The sequence below is a fragment of the Charadrius vociferus genome, unplaced genomic scaffold (genome assembly GCF_000708025.1).
Source record: "Charadrius vociferus isolate BGI_N301 unplaced genomic scaffold, ASM70802v2 scaffold108, whole genome shotgun sequence".
Lineage (NCBI taxonomy): Eukaryota > Metazoa > Chordata > Aves > Charadriiformes > Charadriidae > Charadrius > Charadrius vociferus.
Genome location: NW_009649770.1, coordinates 345,047 through 369,501, shown reverse-complemented (window position 1 = coordinate 369,501; position 24,455 = coordinate 345,047). Strand labels below are relative to the sequence as shown.

The window sequence follows — 24,455 nt, the reverse complement described above, 5'->3', positions numbered from 1 at the left end:
GATTTTCCATATATGAACAAAGAAAAGTTTGATTTTGAAACTCAAACATTGTCTTCTTAAAAGGAAAGCACAGAATAACAGCATCATGACACGTTCAGACCATAAAAAGATAACTTACATTGTAGACAGAGAGACCAATGTGCTGAAGGCTCCAGGAGTGATAGTGCTGATGTGATTGTCATACAGAGAAAGAAGCCTCACTGAGCTCAGTCCAGCAAAGGTGTCATTGTTTATACAGCTGATAGAGTTGCTCCTTAGCATCCTGCAAGGATTAAAACAGGGAATCAGGAACTACTGGGAGGGGGGACAATTTCAGGATAGGAGGTCCTTTACCTAGGGCAGCAAGAGATGCTTTGGCAAGTACTCTACTCTCTTTTTATTGATTGCTGAAGTACGATACAGCTATAGGAGGAATAGATTCATGTAAATATTGTCTCATGAATTCAAAGCGCATTTCTTCCACACAACATTAGAGGCTGATGGGAGCTCCACATCTGAAAGTAGTATGCAATTAAAATTAGGACTAGTGGCAAACTTGGAATAAAAACTAAAGTCTAAATTTAGTAAATATCTGAGAGTAAGTGAAGATTTATTTCAGAGATCAATTGAAAAAGACTGCCAGAAATGTGTGACAATAACAATACTAGCTGCATTAGTTCTACTACTATCATGGATGTTTTTTATAATCCACACTGCAAAAGCATGGAAGGAAACAGCATCCTCAGCAGAAATCAAGGAATAGCTTAGGAAAGATTTCCAGACCTAACACAAGCTCTGAAATGTGATTATAATAATTAATTGACAAGACAGAAATACCGTCCTATAAAATAGTCTTTGCTCAGTGCTTCTACCAGATGAATCAGTGCTGTTTTGGAAGATACATCTCTCTGAGTTGTTATGGTAACAATGAACTCAATGATAAAGCCCAATTAATCCGAAAGACTCTAGTAACTTGTTTCACTCCATAGCAAAAAAGGCTCATGTGTATTTGTAATACTGCATGCCAATCAACATCTGGGGCTGTAAACAACACTACACAGTTGTGATATTCCTACTTAGGTGAAAAATTATTCAGTAATTAAAGCATACTATGAAAAATCCACAAATTATATGCAGCGCATGCTGCTGTTCCAGTGAATTGATCCTCCAAATTGAGGAGGGTTAATTCCGTGGTATCAAATTCATGCAGCGAACAATGAAAATTCAGACTCCCTTAGCAGTCTGGATTTAAATCTCAGATCGGTATCTGCCAGTTGGGCGTTTAGTTGCTACATCAACAGATACTTGAAAAAACACCAAAGAGGGATTAGATATGGCTGGGAAGAAATTCACAATGTAATTGCAAACACTCAGTGTTTAAGACCTGAACATTACATTGCTTTTGCATTACTGTTCTCTATGTACAGGTACCATCACAGGCACTGCGGTCTCAATAGTTTTGGTATTGCAACTGGGGTGCAGCTGTCATAGGGCACAGAGACACACACCTTACACGTGGAGTACTAAGCTGCCAGAAAGCCACATCAAGACCACAAGCTTTAAAATTAATATGGTAGTAAACAAGCTTTAAAATGAATATGGTAGTAAACAAGAGAAGTAAGGCCCTTAGTGGCTCAGTAGCAGTAGGAAACATTTTCTCAATTCTGTATGTAAAGTAGTATTGCAAGTTGGCGTGACTGAATTTGGATGCCAATATATCTTCTACAGCGATTCATTACATTTATTACATTTCTTTTCAAAACTGGACCATGACCCTGTCCAATGTGGCCTCTTTGTAAAACATCACAATTTTAATGCTCAAAGAAAGTCAATTAATGCATAGAAATATATGTCCCTCAAGCCCAAACCTTTGGTTTTGTATCATGGTTCACCATGCACTGTGTGCACTTCCTGAAGGAAAATTATACTTACAGATCCTCATATCATGCTGTGTATATTTAGACTGCTTTATCAGCTAGGGGGAAATGTAGGTCAGGTCAGCAGGATAGCTTGAATGTTAAGCATCTTTTTATTAAAAAATGCTCAATTTTGTTTAGGAGCACTGCCACAGGCTGCTTTACAGTATGAAAATTAATTTAGTATCTATGGACAGTATTTCCAAATCCCTTAGTAAAGTGCATACATTAAAGAACAGATGGCTGTAACCACAGAAAAAAAGTGTTAAAGGAACAGCAAAAGAAAAGTTCCCTATTTGTCATTACAGGCCGAAGTCCTTGAAGTGAAACTTGGGCTTTCTTTTTACACTTAAGTAAGGACTGAAGTAATTGTGCCATGATACTTTGCAACATAAGAAGTATTTGCTGCTAATGAATAAATTGCAGATTTTAAATCGCATTTTGATTCCTAAAGTCTATTTACTGACAGCGTCTACCTAGTTAAGTGCTTTTTTTCTACAGGAGGGAAGACTACGCAAGAACGGTATTTTTCACGTACAGATCACACATGTCATCTGGCATGAGTCTTTGCTGTCACCAGAAGCCTAGGCCCTGACTACTTCTCAGGATGGTGGATGGTCTTGAAATCTTGTCTGTGATCCTTCTCTCAGTGTAACTTTTAACAGGAAAAAAAATTAGTGTTAGGTACTATGAGTTTATGTGTAAGTGTTAGTTCTCAGAAATAAACTACAAAGATTGTCTAAGCACAAAAGTAACACCAAACTGATTTCTTACGCATTTGGGCTCTGTGTCTCCTTGACACTCTCCCCAACCTCAATCACATTAATAGTATACCCACACATAATTTTTATGGTAATTGGTGTGGACCAGAAAGAGCATGCTGTGGCTAGTCCAAAGCCTGCTGTGTTTGTGGCTACTACATATGGTGCAGAGCGAGTGGCCAGAGACCTTCTTGTCAGCAGGACCTGTAACAGTTTGGTTATGCCTGCCTTAAAGTTGCTTACCTATACCTGCTTTGGTGGCAGCAATAACTTCAGTCGTTCTTCTCTCCCTACCTACTGATTTCATATAGCTCGTAGGATATTAAAAATCTTTTAGGCTCCTAGCCTACACAGAGGTTTGGTTTAAGCAGACCAACAATTGGGTGGAGGCGGAGTGGGAGGATGGACTAATAGATAGCAAACATGTTCCTGCATACCTTGTTTCCATAGGAAATAACAAAATAATAAAAGTATTAAGTGATTAAAAGTGCCCAAATTTGACCCATGACAGGTTCACCATCACGTTACTCCTGAAATTCTTGAAAACCTGTTTTTTTTCCACAGAAAGAGCAGATAAATCTCAAACGTACTCAGGACTAGAAATATATTGAAGACTTCACGACAGTGATACAAGACCCTGCCCTAGAGCTTTTTGTCTAGTAACAGATATTTTAGCAGGCATTGCTGACCTTGAGCACTCCCGCTCAACTTACAGAGGAACAGAGAAAGCCAGGTCTTTGCACTTACAATGTCTTTAGCCCTGTGAGGCCTCTAAACATTCGCCCATGCACTGATTCCAGTTGATTTTCTGTCAGAATCAGTTCCTGCACTCCTGAAGCTCCGTCAAATGTGCCTTCTCGGATCTCCTTGATCTTATTGTTGCTTAGATTTCTGGAAAGACACAACAAGTCACAGTAAGAAAATCGTTAGTGTTTTATTCCAAACATACATTATCACACTGGAAGAAAGATGATAGGAAGAATATGCACCTTTTAGTGGTTTTCTAGGGAGACATTCATTCAGCAAGGAGAGCATACAGAAGATCAAAAGTATACCTACTGTATTTAAAAGTAGCTCCCTTTCACTCATCAAAACCACAATTACATCAGATATATCAAGAGTATTTAAATTAATGGAATTACCATCTCTTACACTTCATGTCATTCTTGCTTATAAGAGCCTCAGGGATACAATAAGTGGGGGTTTCTAACATCTCATTTATATCCACGAGGTTATGGACCATGCTTGGGACTGGGTGTTCATCTGGCAAGAATCAGTTAATGTTACTACTAGTGAAACAGGTACGACACACTGAAATACAGACCGCTTATTTAATGTACCAGGACCTTTTTAGACTTAACACTGGAGTAACGTATAAAACTGTGTGACTGCATGTATCTTATACAGATTTTAATACGTGTACTCATGAACTCCCAGGCACTTAAGTTTAACCCCAGCGCTCAAAATGAAAGGACTATCACTTGAACTCTCAAGTCACAGTTACTGCAATATACAGCATTATTTTCTAAATATTTACTCTGCCTTTACAGTCACGAGATTTTTGCTTATAGATCAACATTGGGAAATGTCAATCTCCAAAATCAAATGAAGTCGTGATGAAATGCAAAATTAATCTTTTGGACATGTCATATTTGTGAAAAGCCCAGTGAATAGAAAACTTCTGAACGATAAAATGCCATTAGAGATGCATAAAAATAAATGGCATTTAATTATTTAAAACATTTATATAAAAAGCCTTAAGCACATTAAAACCTTGGGCCTGATTCCTTCAAGCATCTCCTAAGATGCCCCATATAGATTATGATGAATAATGCTATTTTATGACAGGAAACACTATTCTTTGTTTTACTGTCTACAACAAAAAAGAGAAAGTAAAAGATATGTCCTTGCTCCCAAGAAGATGCCAAATTCCAACACTATTACTCATACTGAATAGCACGTTATTCCAGAAATGATCCCAGTACACAAGCAGCATGAGTAATAGTTTCAAAATCCAATTCCAGGTGATATAAAACAAATGACAAGGTATCAGATTAACACCTGGGCTACTCTGCTCAGAAGAACAGGCAATCTTGTTGGGATAAAAGTTGACAGAAGACATGGCAACAGGACAGCTTGGCCTCAGATAGAAATAATGTGAGTCTTGGTCTTTGCAGAAGTCATCACTTAATAAAAAAAAAAAAAGTTGAGCCTTGGAGATATGTTTCATGTGGGAAACTTGAGTACACTGGTTTATGTCTGCTGAACAACTGTCAGATACTGGGCCCTACAGCATGTGGCCCATCACCTCTTGTGCATTCTGTGATCAGAAAGAATAGGAGTATGCCAGCAATCAGCCAAAAATAACATAAAAACATATAGAAATACTTACATACAGATTTTGCTTTCCAGAAGTTTAGTACTTTGTGCTAACACTCACATGAAGAGTTTATGTTCAGTGTCAAAGCAAGTCAAGGAAGGATATTCTGACATATGCATTTAATTTTGGGGCTCAGCTATTTCTCTAGTGGAAACGTTTATGGCTCAGCATCTCTTTTGAGTGCTTGCATAAATAAATGCTCCCAATGATCCCTTTCCTGGTAAAGATCATGCCACGATGCGTATTTGCACAAAAATAAATGAATAAATAAGTAGATGTTTGTGGTGGGAAGGGAGGGTGAGTTACTATAACACGTGATGACTTTGACTTTCAGTTCACAGATTGCAAACTGACCAATACTTGCAGTTACAAAGTTTTATTAGTTTTTACCATCTAAAATATATTTAGTCACATATATTACAACATAGGTGCAATTTTAACAGATGATTAGATACTCACGGCAAAAATGAGCAAATATTGGAGGAAAAGGCTGGCCATAATTTGCAAAGGAATTGGCACCTTTATGCAGTCCAAACCATTTGAATTTTAATTGCTGCCAAAGAACTTCTGTAGGACACGGAACTTCACTCATTTGAGTTAATAACGCCTGATTGTTTCAACAACACAAAATTATCCAAAAATATGCTAACAGTTTCAAAAGAAGCCAATTATATATACCTTTCCCATGCAAAAGATTTGAAAAGCCAAGATCAAATGCTATGGTGAAATCAAAGTTGCAAGGCAGAGAATATACAAGCTTTACAATAATACATAGGTAAAGATGACACTGCCCTGCAATTCCACTTGGACTATTCTCAAAGCAGATGTTCTGCCAACCCGGATTTTTTTTATTTCTCTTCCTAAATTAAAGCTTCCCATATCAGAATGTAACAAAAAACTGGTAGATGACAGCACCAATTTACTAAAAAAAAAGTATCCTCCTTAAAGTCTGACCTAATAGATTAACAAACATGAGAAATTACATACTTTTCAGTCTAGAGTTACCAGTAAAAATAATCAGCTGAAGCAAAACTTGAAAAATGAAAGCAGTGAAACTTTTGCCTGCTCTGCAACTTGGAAAGCTCTACTCCATCCTTCCCAGCACTAAAAGAATCTTTCATATATGATCATAGCACTTGACAAGGAATTATTTTTTTTATCAAAAAATCCCCCAACAACTTCTGACAGACTTTAAAGCAAACTCCCATTATAGAAAAGCCCCATCCTCTTGCAACTCTAAGCTTCTATAAGGAATTCTTCTTGAAATACTGGAAGACAGTGAAAAATAAAATGAGTCTTGAGTATTTCCCAAGATACCTATGCCCTCTGGCAGGACCCAAGTGGGAACCTATAATCAACCTGGATAGTCAAGAAAGGGTATTGTTTCCGCAAAGGCTCCCTGATTTACCCTGGTGATAATGTTTAATCCTATTTCAGACTTTTATTTTGGGCAAGAGGTCAAAAGAAATTTTCAGAAAGCCTGTGTTTACTTTATGTGGGGCTGTGAATATGAAATGAACAGATCTAAGAAGCTATCAAGGTGACATTGTTCACACAGCTCACTTTTCAGTCAGATTTTACTTATTTTATGGCTAAAGTTTATAATAATATTATTTCTGTTGATCTTATAACTTCAAGACAGAACAAGCTGGATTCTATCCAGACTTAAGAGACCCATTCATCCTGCTGTACCTGCTGGGGCAATTTCAACATTGCAGCATGCTGTTCATGGCTGCGTTACCCACACACCTTCCCACAAGAGCAACCCAGAGCGCAGTCCAACTGCCAAGGCTCTGCTGGGTTTCACCTCGAACCTCGTCGTTTTATCACACAAACAGCCTGTTTGGGGAGGGGGTTTCCCTAGAATATTTCTGCCAGTTGGTGATGCGCTTGGAATTTTTAAGTACATGTTAGGAGGAAAACCCCCATGCTGTTGCTTTCCTCTGGAGGATGTGGAGAAGGTTTTACAGCTTTTACCAGCAGTCTGGCAGGCTTTTATAGAGCGAGTTGTTCTCAGAAGCAGGATGGCACTGAAACTCTTAAATACTACAGACAGACAGTGAAGTACATCAGTGACACTCCTATATTCATTCAGCAGAGCAGACTGATGGCCTTACTGGATAAAAAGGGAGGCACACGATGAGCCCAAGTGCCACGTATCACAACACTCTCTGCAATATCGTTTCCAGAAAATGAGGTCTTGTTCTGTATAAAAAGTGACAGATGACCGCAACCTCAATTGCCATGGCAAAATTTATGCTTAGGGGAGAGAATAGCAGGTAACAGCTCTTTCCAAGGACACAAAGTACTTTTACCTCCCCAAGAAACTTGAGATTCTGTTTTGGAAACTGATTTCTAGTCTGCAAACTTTATCACGATTCAATTTTATTTTGCATGTAAAATGTGTTAAATCCTGGGCTGACATTCCATACAATTCAATGTAGGAGAAACATTTACAGCAAAATTAAGCCTCCAAAGGCAACTATATCCTACAGGTGGGGTTGGCATTACCAGCTATTGCCAAGACAGCCTGACACTTCCTATTATCTATATTTTATGTTCACTTTCTAACTTTGGCAAGATTTAACAGAATGAACTGTTAGATGTCCCTTTCAGGTTTTGACATAAATATTTTTTACTTTTCTTGTTCTCTGAGAAAAGAGGTCAGTCCCCTTTCTCCCCAGCAGTGCATGAAGTGTGGCAGTTCACCTTTTTGTTTTGAACGCATGCTTGTTGCCAATTTTTTCACTGCAGACACAGCTGCTGGGACCTCAGTGGGAACGGCCAGTCCCACTAATTTCCTGTAGGCACCAGGGAGTGGGCAGGCTCTGGAGCTGACATCTAGGAGCTGCAGTCTTTCACTACGGGTCAGCATCCCATTTCAGCAAGCAAGCGTATCTCCGTGCTCCCACTCAGTTAGGTACCCAGGGAGTTTTGGAGCTTGAACCTGTCTGCCATGGCCAAAAGACCCCTCCAGGCTCCCACTGCTGGCAGTGGGACCCACTCCAGGTTCCCACTCCCCAGGCACTGGCGGTTTTTTTCACTGATTAACAACTTGAGGTAGTCCCCAGGGAGTTTTGGGGTCCCAGTGTTTGCTTCATGCTGAATTTGGTAGTTGCAGCGAGCAAAGAACTGCTCCATTCCACAAAAGTCAAAACCTTACCTCTGTGAATGGTAGCGTCACCCCTGACCCCTGCCTGATGCGAGATCTTGCTGTGTTGATTGAGAAGATCTCTCACTGGCAACATACTCCTCTGTGAAAGGTAGAAGCTTACAGCTCCCAGGGATGGAGGGCAGCAGGTTCTGAAGCCTTTCTATCTCACAGGGATAGGATACTCCCAAAACCCTGCTCCCACTCTTATGGAGCTCAGAAATGCACCCTTGTGTTTCTCCTGCACTTCAGGCAGATTCAAATTGCTCTTTTCTACCCAACCTGCAAAATACTAGCAACACAGTTCTTGGAGCCAGGAAGTCACTGTAATGTGACTTTAGCTTTCAGAGAAAAGTCATCCCTTTACACTTGCAAGATCAGGTGAGGTAACATGGTTAAGAAGCAACACAGAGTTCGGGGCATTTTGCAAAACCCACTGGAGAACACAGTAAATTACTTCTGGACCAGGTTAGATCTGTCTACAGGAATCTATATCAACCTTTTTATTTGGCTGTAAAAAGCATTAAACATAAAGATGGATTAAAATTTAGGTTATGAAAATAGCATTATGTGTACGGGATTTTGCAGCTAATTATTAATGTTGATGGTTTGTTTGGTTTTTGTTTTTTCTTTAAAAGGCATATGCAGACATGTTAACCTTTTAAAAACCAGCAGGGTAATCTTAGCAATTTAATTCCTAAATAAAATGTGGCATAACTTTGCATTATGGATCTGTGACCTTTAAATTTCTGTATCAAGAATTCAATTTTGTTTTGCATTAAAATGTATTAAAACCTGGGCTGACACACCATACAATAAGATTCAGCTTAGGAGGAATATTTACAGACAAATTACACCCCAAAAGGTAATTATATATTAGAGGTGGTGTTGGCAGTACCACCTATTGCAAAGGTGGTATGACACTTCCCCCCCCCCCGTTTGTTTTTTTTTTTAAATATTTATTTATAACACTGGTAAGATTTAAAAGAATGAACTGTCAGACGTCCTTTTCATGTTTAGAGGTAGATTCTTTTCAGTTTTCTTTTTCTTTTTTTTAAACGAAAGAAGTTTACCTATTCCAGGAAAGAAAGCTAACCAAAAATACTATTTTTCTCATATCTCAAAACTCAGATAATCTTTTTGTGAAAATCCCGAAGCACTCAAATACATTCTGATTTCAGATTTGTTAATTGGTAACTACCGTATAGCTGTATCCAAGTATCTCCTCTACCAATCCCAGGCAGTATTAAGAAGTAATGTCCTTGACTGGATAGAGAGGGGGCCCCAGAGAGATCTGTGAAGGCTGTAAAACCAGCTCACGGCACTGCAGTGGAGTAACTGTGCGTGAGGGCTAGGAAGGGAGCCTGAGTGAGAAGAGCAGGAGTTTTGTCAGTGGCTAGAGAGAGGCAGAGAGAAGAGGGACAGGACACTGGCCTTATGCTGAGACAAAACACGGTGAGAATAGAAACCGCGCTGAATCAGGAGATGAGGAACCTAGCAAGGGATTGGGATAAGAGTCCAACTGAAAATTATTATATGACAATAATAATAATTAAAGACTATTTTCACATACACACACTGGAGCAACCCTAGTATGTCAATGTCGAATCTATGAGTACTTCCTCTTAGGAATCTTATTAGAAAACCCAAGAGACCGTGATATGCCACAACACACATACAGACACGGACAGCTGATGCAGCTTGAGTGACAAAAGAACAAATGTAAGCATTCGCCTAGAATGCAGGTAAAATGTGAATCCTCCTTAACGTCCAATTTACAGACCACCTCAGAGTGTTTACATTATAAACCAAAGCTACACAAGTATAATGTAAGATGAGGAGGTACCAAGATGAAACGCCCATCAAGAGGATAGAAGTGCTAATTCCTCTATCTCTGGAATTATGCTGGAGCTTTACTAGCCACAGTGGAACCACGGTACTCTTAGTAGTTTCTTTGCAGATTTCCTTGACATGGATCTGTCACTAGCCTTAAACTGAAATGAAGGACAATCAGAGGGCAATCATTCAAATGCCCATTCAGATATCTAGATTCCAGGTATTCAGATTCATTTCAGAAGAAAGATATTTACAAAGATTAAATAAAGAAAAAAAGAAAAAAAAAAAAGGTGATTTAGGCTGATGGTGTGCCACTGCAAAGCTCTAAACTGTTTTCTTCAGCCTAGGAAGCAATGCAATTTCCAGCAGATTCCTCCACATGCTGTTTTCCTTTAACACTTGAACAGACAAGAAATATGATGAGAGAGAGTCAATATTGCCAATCAAGTAACAGTAAAATTTCTTGTCCCTTGTACATACTGAAAAACGGGATTTTGATCAATATTCTTCCTCATTAATTTAATAGCAGCAGTAAGACTTAATGAAGAGCACATACATCACATTCTGCCACACACAGAGAACTGCTGCATTAGGACCATTAGCAGCGGCAATCCTATCCACTGGTATTTCTCTACATTTCCCTTCTTGCATGATGGAGAGAGGCCTATTATTAGCAGAAGCATACTTCGTAAAGGCCAAATAATATCACAGAAGGAAAGAGGTGTGTGTTTGCCTGTTTGTTTTTTTTTCCTGTTAACCCCTTCCCTTCACAAAATGGAACTAGGAGAATTAGAAAAAAGTCGTCTACTCTGGCTTTTTAAGGATCAAGCTACTGAGTAAGGTTATAGTTGAAATGTTGCTCCGCTTATATGAAAAAACACCCTTTTCAGAAAATCCCTTTATTCAAATTGAGATACTTCTTTACAACATCAAGCAGAACAGAAGAAATTAGCTTAACTACAAAGATTACCTAAAGAGCCTCTGCTTGGAGGCTGCTACTAAAAACCCATGAGAGACACTTTTTATGAGGTGTAGGGCACAACTTCTTTTTGCCATCTGTTTGTACTGCACCTGTACACCTCATTTCTCATCACCTACCAAGACCAGAGCAGAAAGATTTTGTTTCACAGGAAACAAACTCTTAAAAAAACTCTCATAACTGTTTCATGCTGCACTTACGCTCAATAATACAGCCCTGTCGAGGCATCCCTCCCACCTGAGTGATTGATGGGAGCAGGAAGGACAGCACCATGACTTGACTACGATAAGTTTTAAATAAAATGGGATAAATTATTCTAGCTATCACAACTCTCCAATATTCAAAACATAAACGCTGAAGGTTTGATGAAGACAGATGTTCCCCAATTTGTATATACATTTATATACCATGCATTTTGCGTTCTATTTACACAGACAACAGGGCATTTGAACAACGTCAACAGCTTTTTCTAGTTGCACTGTAGCTACAACTTATCACAGAATCACAGAATGGTCAGGGTTGGAAGGGACCTCTGGAGATCATCTAGTCCAACCCCCCCCCACCAGAGCAGGTTCACCTACAACAGGTTGCACGGGACAACGTCCAGGCGGGTTTGGAATGTCTCCAGAGTGGGAGACTCCACAACCTCTCTGGGCAGCCTGTGCCAGTGCTCCACTACCCTCAAAGTAAAGAAGTTCCTACTCATGTTAAGATGGAACTTCCTATGTTCCTATGGATCATTCATAAAATAGGAGGCTTATGTATATGATTAATTCCCCAAGTCTGGTGGCCTGTATTGCACAAATACAAGCCCCACTCCCAAACCTGCAGTGCTGCTTCTGAAGCTGTTGCAGAAATAAAACTGACCTAAGAATCCTACTACAGTTGTCTCCAAAACCCCTGAGATCTTACATGGATTCTACCGGCTAGGAAGCTCCAGATGGCAGAAACCACATGAAATGAACGCAGAACACAAAGCATGGTTGGTTGGTTTCCCTAAATTACGTTGACTCTAGCAATAAAATCTTACTAAAAGTAAACAGTTAGACGAGACATTAACAATGGGGCCATAAGGTTAAAACTTTACATAACTTCAGAAAGATCCATTTAGAAGACTATTAGCTAATTGATTCTCTCTAAAACAACAATGATCAAAAGAAGCTGCCATCATCTATATCTTGTAATATTATTTTCCTTTGACCATTCAAAACAATCACACTAGTTGGAGTTGCGCAATACATTCAAAACAAAAACTAAAATGCTAAACTTTGTAGCCACCTCTAACAATAAGCATACACCTGAATAAATTTGGGGACATGATTCCCTTCAGTCTCCATGAGTCGAAAACTTCAAGAAATATAGCCTAAAGAATACTGAAATGTCAGCCTAGGGATCTTCATCTGTCACTGTGGTTTAACTGGGCCTGTCCATCCAACAGGCAACTCATTCAGTTTCCTTAAATTCATATTTAAAAAGTAATTTCTGCTACTGCAGTATTAAACTATAAAAAACACCCGACCCCTTCCTTCTTCTTTATAATCCAAGGCAGCAAGTCACAGGGAAGTATCTCAGACTTACATTTTTCTGAGGTTGGGCAATTTCTTGAAGAGTCCGATGGCTTCCAAAACAGAAATATCATTGTCATTCAAACGCCTGATAGGAACAAAAAAAGGAGACATTTAATACTTCACAGACGTCTATAGATATAACTCTGTGACACACAGGGCTGCCACACAGACAACTATGACCTTTGTTAAAGCATGACACTATCTGCCTTCTCTCTCAGACTCCTATAGTGAAAACAGTTTAGCTTTGAAGGAAAGGGAACATAGAAGAGGATCTATAGTAAAAGCTTAGGGTGCCTTTAAGAGTAATGCCAAAGGACAGTGTCAGAATGCCGCCTTCTTCCAATGCACAGGATAAGGGATTATTAATCTTAACCATCACACAGCCTTGTTTGTGTGACTAAACCTCCCCTCACGCATTCTGCTACAGAAGACATGCAATTGGAGATGTGGTCCATGTAAACAGAAGGAACCTGATTTCAGCTCCTTTCCCATCAAAGTCTACTTCAAAATTAATGCAAAGGCCACTGTCTTGGCAGGCTTGGGATACAAAATTCTTTCTGTGATTACATGTAGCTCCATTTTTCTATGTAGAGACCTCGCTGTGTTTATGGATGTCTCTCTCGTATTTTCCTATCTTAACTTCAGATCAACAATTTTTATGAGGATTTAAATAAACTATCTTAAGTACAATAAATAGAATACTAACACAAAAAGAGAATTGTGTTTGAAGGGGCTACTAAGATAACAAAAGAACCAGATTCTTCAGTTATTAAGTAATAAACGTGTTTTCGCATACTCTTTTAGCAGTATGTTATGTTCATAATTCTGAAGGGTCTCTAAAAGCAAATAGATATCATAGACTCACTTACAGCTTAACAAAGCTCTAGTTTTAGCGAGAGCCATTTCAACCAAGTTGCAGGCACTGCTGAGAAGGAATGAGTGCCTGATCACAGATTTAACTCAAAAGGGTTAATCCATTTCTTAAATAAAAATGACCAGACACAAAGACAACAGACTCAAAGGTAGAACGGAAAGGAACCATACAGCCCGGGACACGTAACAGCTCAACACTTCAAGACGACACACAGAGGCAGCCAACGCACAGGGCCATGGCTCCTTTCACATCCCCACAGCTGGCATGAACGCTGAAGAAATAAGAGAGTTGTGGTGCTCCTTTGAAATAAAATTAACTTCCCCTTTTTCACACAGGGATTAAGTAGAAGGTGCCTTGAATTGGTCTGAGTCGTTTCACAGCCTTTAAAAACTAGGAAAACCAACATGCCCTGCTGAGCACACCTTGGGAGAGCCAACACTTACAGATCAGTAGTATATTCAGGAAGGTGACTGGGTAATCGGGTGAGCTTTTGGTTAGAGCAGTCTACAATTGTTCCCTCGCAGCGACACTTCTCAGGACAGACAAGGTCCATGAAACACTTCCCGGTGAATTTACTTCTGTAATCTTCTGACCCTGCAATAAAAGGAAAATATATTCCAGCAAACAGTTCCTGATAACTGCAGCAATCAGAGATTATATGGAATCTATTCTCAACGCTGCCTCCTGTCAGCTCCCGGCTCCTGCACATAATTTTAAGGTTTACCAAAGATTTTTGTTTAGCAATTTATCAAATTACTCCCAAGACTTGCCTCTGTTTTTTCCCCTCTTCCCTTGATAGATTAATTCCTTGTCTAACAAGCCTACCTGGTAAGGTATTTTTTGGAGCACGTCTAATTAGCTGTTGGAGTCTGCTTCAAATGAGCTCCAGCAATGTCACTTTTTCCCATTTGGAACTTAGTCTGCCAACAAGGAAAAGGGATCTCATGAAAGCAGGAGCTATCTTGGTGCATTCAAATGACAAAGGCTTTTTAAAGATGTCATTAAAAAGCCCAAAATTTTCAGACCTCAGCTATTAGAGTTATTTTTGAGAGCAATATTTTATGAGAGAACCGTGTCAATTTTCCAACAGATACTTTTATTAACTATGTTAAATAAACAGCAAAGGAAAGTAATAGCAGTTTAAATCATTTTCATTTTAATTAAGGAATGGGTAGACCATACTTAGTGAGAAGCACTCCCTAATGTACCATTATACCATGATTGCCAGACCTCTTTGACTAGGTTTTTGACCCATTCTAATGAAATGCTTTTGCAATTAGGCTCGGTGAACTAATCTGTCCTCTTCAGGTTTGTTTTTTTCTCTTTTAATAACAGCAGGTTGGAAACTTGATCTCTGTGTTTCAAGGAACCAGGAGTATTAATAAATGTGTATGTAAGCATAGTGTTGCCAAGACCCTGCCACGCAATACCTGCCCACTCACTTCATATTTCATAACGGAAGCACCAGAATTGTCTCAGGAACCTTGTGTAATGCCCAGCGATCATAACTATCAAGAAGTATTTTTTAATTTTTCCAGAGTTTTAAAAGTCAGTTGCAAGGCTTTCTCAGGAATGATCTGCGCAAGTTCAGTGTTTAAGAACCTGAAAACATCAATAAAAACTTGAACCTGAGCTGAAATTTGTTTTTAGAGACGTGACGATCTTCATCACCTGCTTCCCCTTCCCAGACTGATAAATACACCACTGCATACACATACTATTTTCTGTAAGAAAAAAGAAGTCACCTAAACCCACTATTATTTTATGTTACACATTACCTCCACAGGGTGATGCAGGGAAAGCAAGCAATTCTGTAGGAAATCTAACATTTCGATTCCACAGACGCACTTCGGTTTAGTTTTGTAATTCCAAACTAGATTATGAGAAACATCACATACAGCTTCGTACATTACCACTTCTGTGGTGCTAAATACTTCACAGGTTATCATGCTTATTGTAAATTATACATCTAAAGTGAGACTTGGCTACTGGTTTTTAGTTTGACAGCACAGCACTTAAAATATTAGGACCACTGGGCATTTTAAAGTATTACAAAAATACAGTTTAAGCCTTTCTCCACACCACCATCATTTAAACTCTTATCCTTTCAAAAAAAACCCATCTGATTTCCAGTCGTAAAAATTCCAGGCTTTGTAGTCAGGCTAAAATGTCAAGTGATGAGCATATTATGGCTTGATTACAAGAACATACAGCTATTCTTTCTTAGGTGTGTAAGACAGTACATTTGGTTGGTTAAGATTCCTTGGAAATAACGCCAAAATGAACAGTTATCGGGACAGGGGTTTATTAAAACTGCTACAATACAGTACGCCTTGAAAAACCCACCGAAGTTTTTCAGTGACCAAAAAGTGTCTTGGAAATCCCCAAATTAACCCTTGAAGAAGCACTTCTAACTTTCATTGTAGAATCTTTCTTTGAAAGAATAATCACAAATGTCATGAAGTTACACAGTGTAAGAATTTATTAAGTATAATTTTTAGTCTACTGATGGATACAACATTCATCTTCCTATGGGAAAAAAGAAGGATGGGAAAGTAAGTGGAAAGCTTTATGAAGGAGAAAAAGGGGTATATAACATTACAGGGTGAAAATTAGGGTTTGGTTTTCTCTCAAGCTTTCTGGCAAAGTAAATAAAGACTATTTACCACATTTTGACTTAGCTCTCACTCTGTTGATGGCATACAACTTTCCACACTGCATCAGCTATAAGAAGTTGATCTTGCCTGGGTGTCAGTCCACTGCCTCCATGGTTGCAACAGGGGAAAGCCCTCTCAGCTCAGCAGGAGGGGAAGGGAGCAAACGTCACCTTTGTACTTTTCTTGCTTTCTCTCTCTCTTTTTTTTTGCTTTTCCTTTTTTCCTTCCAAATGAGTTTAAATAAGAGTTACCCAGGTAAGCACTGAGTCAAAACTAATCAATAGCATGCATATGCTCAGCAAGCACTCAGTCACCTCTCAGCGTGTGAGACAGCAGGAGACGAGCCTGCCAAAGACTGGAAAACATTTACTATTTGACCTGAGCCTTGAGATCGCTTGGACAGGTGGCTGCTCTATGAAGTTATTCCCACCTGGGATACTAATGTGAAACTCAGCCATCTGCTTGCAGAACTATTGAAGTGCGTATATCCATTTCTACACACAGAGCTTTATCAGTGTGCCAGTGCGGGGCTCTGAGTGAACATGGCAGGATTCAGGAAGTACCATTAACCATCACATACATGTAGTACTTCTTGCACGCTATAAAATCACCTGTGGAAAGCCACAGAAAAGAGATGCAGGACAGGCACAGAAGAAACACTTGGCTTCATTTTACTATTCCAGACCAGCCATTTGGTCATTTTATTATACCTGAAAGCATGTGTGCACTGTAGCTGAGAACGCTGTGAAGCTTGGTTGAATGTAAAACATGACCTGGGAGTTTCCAGTAATTTTCAAAATAAAAAGGAATTAAGTTTGCTGTAAAATGAGTAGCCAAGGCAACAGCAAGGCCTGTGTTCAATTGAGGTGATGTGACACCACTATCAGGTACCAGGGCATTGTAATTCCTCAGTATCATTAAACAAACACACATGCCATTCTACAAAACAGCAGTATTGAGACAAAGAAACACCACATTTCCAAGTGCTCAAAAATTTTAGGTGCCTTTCTAATACCAGCATGGAGAAATTAAGCAATAGAGACAAATACCTTTTTGTCTGTTCTTCTTTTTAGCATTGTTTAGCAAACCTGATTTCAGTTTTTAAAACTTAGCTTTGCCCAAAGGACTTAAAAGGAGTGCTGGATGATCTGTTCTGGAAAAAATCAAGCTGTCTCAACAGGGGCTGGAATACTGAACTGATATATTCATTCTAGAAAAGATAAATCCAGCTGCCTCAAATTTGGCACCAAAAATATGATCACAGAGATCACTTGGTCTAAAACTTGGACAAAAAACCCAGGAATCCCGACACTCACTTCTTCGTGTAACCACTAGATCACAATTCTCATAGGTTGTCAGGAAAAAAAAGGAGGTACATTGTTTGTCATAATTTCACTCGGTAGTATTAATTCTTATCAGTAATTACAGCTAAAATCTAAGAATCTCAGTTGTCCTTCTTCTGATGGCTCCACAACAGATATGTAACAAATGCACAAGATGAGGCAGTATTTCCATGTAAGAAAACTTCCATATGAGGGTCTCAAAGTCCTTTATGAATAGGTGTAATTATCTCTACACGGGGGGAAGTTAGGCCGAAGTATGTTAAAGTTCTTATCTAAGCTTTGAAAGCTAAAATGGCTCATTTGGATATGCTGACTCAGCTTTCTGCTATGTAACTATTGGATGACAGTTTTCATACAGGCCATGTTATCCATGTCAGTTCAAGACATAAAAGATAATGCTTTGCAGACTCTTCTGGAGTTCTTTTGCAGTATACTTCCTTCATAATGAAATGCCAGCACATTAAGATTGCTCAGATTAGGTCCAAAGTTTCATTAAGTAGCAGTCATCTTGTTACAGAAACGGCACCCAAAGTGTACCTCAAGTAGAAGGACTCACTGGACAGGTCAAATAGAGAGATGTAGCTTATATTATTTATAAGGTAAGAAGACAAAAATGGTTTTTCATCTCTGTAGGCATGGCTGGAATCACCCTTGAATCATATTAATCAACAGGATGCCTAGCTTCTTCATTCTAAGAGCAATTAAATAGATTAATTTCTTAGAAATGGTTATTCTGCATGCAAGCCCTCTGGAAAGTCCGTCGCAAACATCACTAGGGCTCCCCCCTGCAGTGCCTGGGAGTCTGGTTAAGCAACACTTCACCTTTTTCATTTTTCCTGTGAGAAAAGGGGAATCTCTCACCTTTTGATGCTTCTGAAAACAGCAGAAGTATCCCAGCATGCCATGCGGCAGGGAGTATGCAGCCTTCCATGGTGCTTGACAGAACCATGTTCAATTTGTATTGTTCTACCACATGGTTAGATCAAGCACAAAGGAAAACCCCATGAACAGCCAGAGTCAGAGTTAGGCAGCGCCAAAGAGAGAAGAGCGTTGAGAGGAAGCAGCATGGAGAAGCACAAGCTGAAGGTTCACGGAGAGCTGCTCTCCACTCCACCCATGCAAAAAGGTGCTGGATACAAGAGGTCATCCTTTACACTACAACTGCAGGAACACCCTGGAGCACAATTGGGGTTAGTGTACAAGAACAGAGCCCAGGCGAATTCAGAGACAGAACTAGTATGACAGAAAGTACTACCAAAGGACCGCAAACAGCTCCTTCCAGGAAGGACGTTCATCTCTCACCATATATTGAATGCCCAATCTACGCTGCTCATTATTAGCTACTTACTCTCTCCTGGTGTCGCCTTTCAGTATAAACGCCATTTTGGTTTGATCCATTTAATTAAACGCAATCTTAGAAATACCGCAGCTCATATTAATAATAGCAGATTCTGAGCTGGTGGCCAAGCTCTGGGATTAAATGCTCCCCAAGCTCCCCTTGAGCCTGATTTCAGCTCCCAGCGGCCTTTCTTTTTTTTTTTTTTTATTTCAACTGCACTTTACAGCAAGGTAGCACTCGTGCTAATACAGACATATTAAGGCAAACAGGAGTATTTTGTTATTCTCTTTCTTGGCATAATATTTGTTGGGTTTTGGACATGATTTGCTGACAGAAGCATTCTTGTTCCGACATCCTGGATTATTTCAAACAACTTTACTACTCGCAACTCATTCCTGCAACTTTGACACATAAAGTAGGGCATTCAGTTTTGGCTTGACTGCTCCCACTGAAATAAAACTCCCATTGACTTGAATGTCTGCAGAGCTATGCCAGTGGAGAGTGCTTTTGAAAGTCACATTTCAAATGTTCTTGCAGGCTTCACGAACGAGAGAGGAAGTGGCTGTCCTCTGCAACTGCTCAGAACATTTTGCTGGACTTCAGTGAAGGTCAGTGCTTGTGCTTTTTAAAAAAAATACAACTTTCTTTAGTAAAAGGTTTGCATTGTCCAAAAAACAAAGTCAGCATCAAGCAGATTATTCATTGCCTACATGGAGAACAATGCAAGTACTCGAGCAGAGATGACAGATAATACAGCAAGGGGCTCTGCTTCACCATTTTGCTGTGAACCAGCATTATTACACAGAAAGTCAACGTACATTTACTTGGGAACTCCAAAAAATAACTCGTGTTAACTTAGTCACCCCATACTGTGGGTTTGCACACAGCAATGAAAATCAGACAATTCGGTTTACCGTTTACCTTTACAATCTAAGAAAGAAACCAAAGCAGCTTTTTAGGGGAACCTGACACAATAAACCTTCAATCCCCACAAGATGCCAGACTAGCCAGAGTCCTAACTGATGCAAAAATTAGATTATTCATTTTTTTTTTGTGACTCATGCAACATTGCACAAAGAGGCATTAATTTTCTTCCATGATCCTTCAAAGTATGCGTAACCTGGAATCCACACCCCCTTGCTGAAATACCTACAACTAACATTCCCACCAATAACTTTGCATGGCTCTAGCGAAGAAGGATGCAGAGTTCCATATCCTTATTCCTACACCGATTTAATAATGGAGCAATTCTGGCTTTGGCTCTTCAAATAAATTTATCCCCAGTACTCTGTTAAGAAATGAGAAGTAATAGTTTGTATCTTCCAAAGACTTTTACATTATATACTGATTTTCAGTGTTAAGTGGAATATCTGTAATAAGGTCAGTCATTTTAGTGCCAACTCTTTCAGTCCTACTGGAAACAAATGCAGTCGGAGAACTGCAAACGTCTTCCTGAGAAGCCCCAAGAGAATGTTTTGAATAAGTCTCTATTCCTCTGCTGCACTAATTAAACATCACTTACAATAACTGCCTAAGCTAATCATCAACTACAATGAACAAGAGGTACCAGAACACAAAGAAAAGTCTGCCAAAACCCTAATTTATGTCCCTAGAATACATGAGAGGCAAAATACTCCTCAGGCACATTCTGGCCTTTCTGGTCGCTGTAGACTATTGCAAAAAATGTGCAGGAACATAGCCTCCTCCTTTTTTTTTTTTTTTTTTTTTTTTACAGGGAAGCACACTATTTTGTAAATTATATTAAAAAAATATTTCATAAGCCTCTGGATGTACATAAGATCATTCTGCATAAATGTTTGGAAAAAAACTTGAAAAAAGAATTATCATATCTCTAGATATTTGCCAGTTTTCATGAAAAACCCCACCCTTCAGATATACTCTACATCCAAGCAGCATTGTATGGTTCACTCCTACTGTTAATTCACTTCTGGTAATCTAAGATCTATTTATCAGTCACTGAATCTGCAGTTTGCTAAGAATTTGTATATAGGACCCTATTTTTAACTGTCCCATCAAGCTGTAATACCTCAGGAGATTGCTGCAAGTCTCAGAATAGTCAAATGAAAATTTATTGTCCAATAGCAGGTTCAAACTTTCTTGTACTGGTTTTAGCTGACTAGCTCTCTTCATGCCTCTCCAATTATTTTCTTTATCCTATTGAAGTGACCGTTATACACACAAAAAAGTGCTAACTTTGCATCTCTGGTAAGTGTTGCTCAGCTGAATCTCAACACACGCAATGGGAATGTGCGAGAAGAGAACAAAGTTTGTCCCACCTTAGTTTTTGCAGTATCTGAGTTACAAGAGTAATCACTCAGCTTTCTGCCATTGCTAATGAAGACACCTCCAGAGGACAACTCAGATCTCAAGTGAGGAATCTATATTGCTCTGTATGCTGCCCACATGGGGAATTCTAGGACAACTATGTTATTCGGATGCTTAAGTGATATGGATGCATCTGTGACTCAACATTCATTCTACCTCTTTTCATTGCCACTTTACTCTAATTGCAAGTAAGGATGTTGGCTGGTAACAAAGCAGTTCAGATGTTTAGTGTTTCTGAAGACTACTTCACCTTAAAAATAAAATGAGGCACAGCCTTAAAATAAACTTTTTAACTGGGACACGTCAATTTACTTTCTTATTAAGAACCATACTGTCTGCCAAACAGACCCACCTGCTCTATGTTAAGCTTATGCTTCCTTGAGGAAAATGGTTTCCCTTCTGCCTACTTTCCCCTACTGCAGTGCAGGAAACCATCATCATAGTGTTCATCGCAAGCTAGTGAAGGGTTAGGGTAACCGACACAAATGTTAACATAAAGATCTGAATTTCTATCAAAGATTTACAGAAAAGGGAGGGCTATAATCAATGTACAGTACAGCCAAATTACTTTTTCAACAGGAACATTTCTACAGTACAAAGGAATTTAGCTCTATTACCAGTAGCCATAGCAGTTGTGTTGTGTTCTCTAATGACTTCAACTTCAGAAAAATTTAATGCAAACCAAAGCTCAAATATACTCAGTTACAGTGTACGATGAAGACTTTAGGTTCATAATTATGAATTCAGTCTAGGATTTAATCTGCACGTGATTTGTTGCTGTTGAACAACCTCCCACTCAGATAGAATTATTCTCATGCACAACAAATGCATATCCTCAGTTTTGCTAAGTTCAGAGTTTCTGAAGGTAATTTTGCTGAGTCTTTGTGTCTTTCAGGGGAAAAAAAAGGGTAGAACACACAGCATTTAACTGAATAAAAACAAAACAAAAGACACAAAAGACAAAAAAAAGCCCTACAGAAAGCAAACCGAATGCAGTTAATTTTCCAGTTGTCCATATCATAGGCAATTTTTCATATTCCTGTCCCTCACTCTGCTCAAGCAAAAGCCCTGGTGAGCAAAAGTGCTTGAGCCTGACCTCAGTCAAGATTTACCGCAAACGTGACCAGGCCTAGAGCATCCTGTGCAGGGCTGCCCCCCCACTGTCACCTCCAGCATGGACAAACCTACAAGCTTGGGCAGGAACTGCTGGAAACCAGAACGCTAAGGGCAGGCATAATCGCGAATCCCCAAGCACATGTCACTGCAGCACTGTAACAAGGCAGACAAGGGCAGGTGGATATCAGTGCTTTTTATCAAACAGAAAATGCTAAGGGCAGGAATATAAATACATACATAGTCTGTAAATGACCATTTGCTTACTAAAAAGGGCAGGAATTTGCAAAGTTGTCATCAGAGTGATTGGCAAACTACAGGAACAACTGGAGAGTGTTTCAATTAGATAAATTATGTAAAATCTGGATTAAATCCACTTGCCTTTGGTGACTTTTAAACACTGGTTGAGGAGTAACAATACACTGCATCTTTCATTTTGAGAGCTCAAAGAGCTTAAATAGTGTTTACATGTCAGTAAGAGCAGAGAAGGGGATAACCTAGGGAGACCAAGGGACAGGAAACATGAACAGCCACAGGGACCTGACAAAACGCCCCGATGTGCAGCCTGTGTTCTCCTGACTGAGAACACTCCATCCATTGCAATTCTATGCTTCTAAGGCTGAAACAACGCAGAGAAGAGAGAAAGAAATTTCAGGTGATCACAAGTAATAGGAACTCTGTTCCAAAGTAGATAGGTAACCCAAGAAAGGTGAATACGTACGAAGACAGACATTGGAAAAGACACATAAAGAATTAAGAGGAAAACTGCAATTATTAAGAAGCAGTTTTATCAAATGCCTTCAAAAATTATTAGTGAACAAACAGCAACTACGTTACGATCTACTAACACAAGAGCTATGACACTAGCCCTAAGCATACAAGCTCTAGATATGTATGTACCACAGAGGCTGACTTTGATTTGGGTTGGGTTAACAAGGAGCAGCATCCAAAAAGGAGAGAATTGTGCTGGCAGTTCGTTCATTGTCCTCCTCCTACTATTCCCCGTGCTTTTGATTTGTATAGCACTATCTGGAACTGAAGTAACTAATTAAAGTCAAGTTAGATACAATGCATGCCCCAATGCAAGAGGAAGCAGGAAGACAGGTTTACTTCATAGTATTTAAAATAGCAACCATATTTGTAAGATTCATATTTCTAAGGATTAGAAGATAAAAAGCTTTCCGTGATGTGATGCTTGTAGATATACATAGGCTTTGATCATTAGCAGAAATGGTTTGTGTCAGTACAGCAGGTGGAACTTTCATCGCTTTTGAAATACACAATATACTGAAAATGCAAACATATCACAGGGAAAAAAGACATACAGCTGAATACAAGGGCAGCTCTCTGCAAAAGCTATTTCATACACAGTGTCACACAGCAACTAAGGAGCCTGCCAACTCTTGAAGTGACAATAAGCTACCACAGAGACAACACAATCTGCTCATAGATTCATTTCCCTTCCTCCTAAAGCCCAGTGCTGCTTTAGAAACCAAAACTGCTGTGTAGTGAACTTAATCAAATGCTACTGGGCAGAAGATTTTTGTTGTTCTTTTTTCCTAAGAATGGGAGCCTGCAGTGACCTATGGCTGGCAAGTACTATTGGATCCTGAGGTGGTCATAGTGGGCAGATGCAGCCGAAAAGAAAATGATCGTCAGAATTTTACTGTTGCCACTGACATGACAGTATTTCCCTTTGCTAAACAGAAGAGAGAATTAGCCACAGCCTGTTCCTCCAATTTCTCCTTCAAGAAAAACCTTTTTTAGTCTCAGATTCTATAGCTGTGGGGAGAGACTTGAGCAAGGGGAAGGTTTATTATTTTTTGGTGCATCGCATTAAATGGAAGGCAGAAAAACACAGGAAATAGTATCTATTGCAATCTGAGGCTTAAACATATTTGATAGTATATTCAACAGCTTTGCCTGTCTCACAGCCCCAGGCAAAAACATGCCCCTTTCCCTGCTGTTCCTTCATTTCATGCTATAATGCTTCCAATTCTCCTTTTAAAAAGAATTATGCACATTATCTACCTGTTGCACAGAATCTCCTTCCTATGGCCACTCATAACCTTTGCAGATGCTGCTCCATCATTATTAGTAAAAGCTCAAGTCATTTGGTCCAGGGAGGAAAAGCATCTGGGAAATGTGCCTCGAGAAGAAGTTAAAAAAAGAAGGCAAATTCTTCTTGCTAAATACTATTTAAAAGGATGTTT

The 24,455-nt window shown here is 39.3% G+C and overlaps 1 protein-coding gene across 1 annotated transcript in view; it reads right to left on the bottom strand.

Annotated features, from left to right (window-relative positions):
- SLIT3 (slit homolog 3 (Drosophila)) overlaps positions 1–24,455 on the bottom strand; it is a gene marked incomplete at its 5' end in the record, with an annotated part of 473,057 nt that overhangs the window by 109,288 nt on the left and 339,314 nt on the right. Inside the window, 4 exons of the mRNA XM_009890879.1 lie at positions 119–262; positions 3,404–3,547; positions 12,581–12,655; positions 13,888–14,038. Of these exons, the coding sequence (XP_009889181.1) occupies positions 119–262; positions 3,404–3,547; positions 12,581–12,655; positions 13,888–14,038 (514 nt within the window). The remainder of the gene's footprint in view (positions 1–118; positions 263–3,403; positions 3,548–12,580; positions 12,656–13,887; positions 14,039–24,455) is intronic.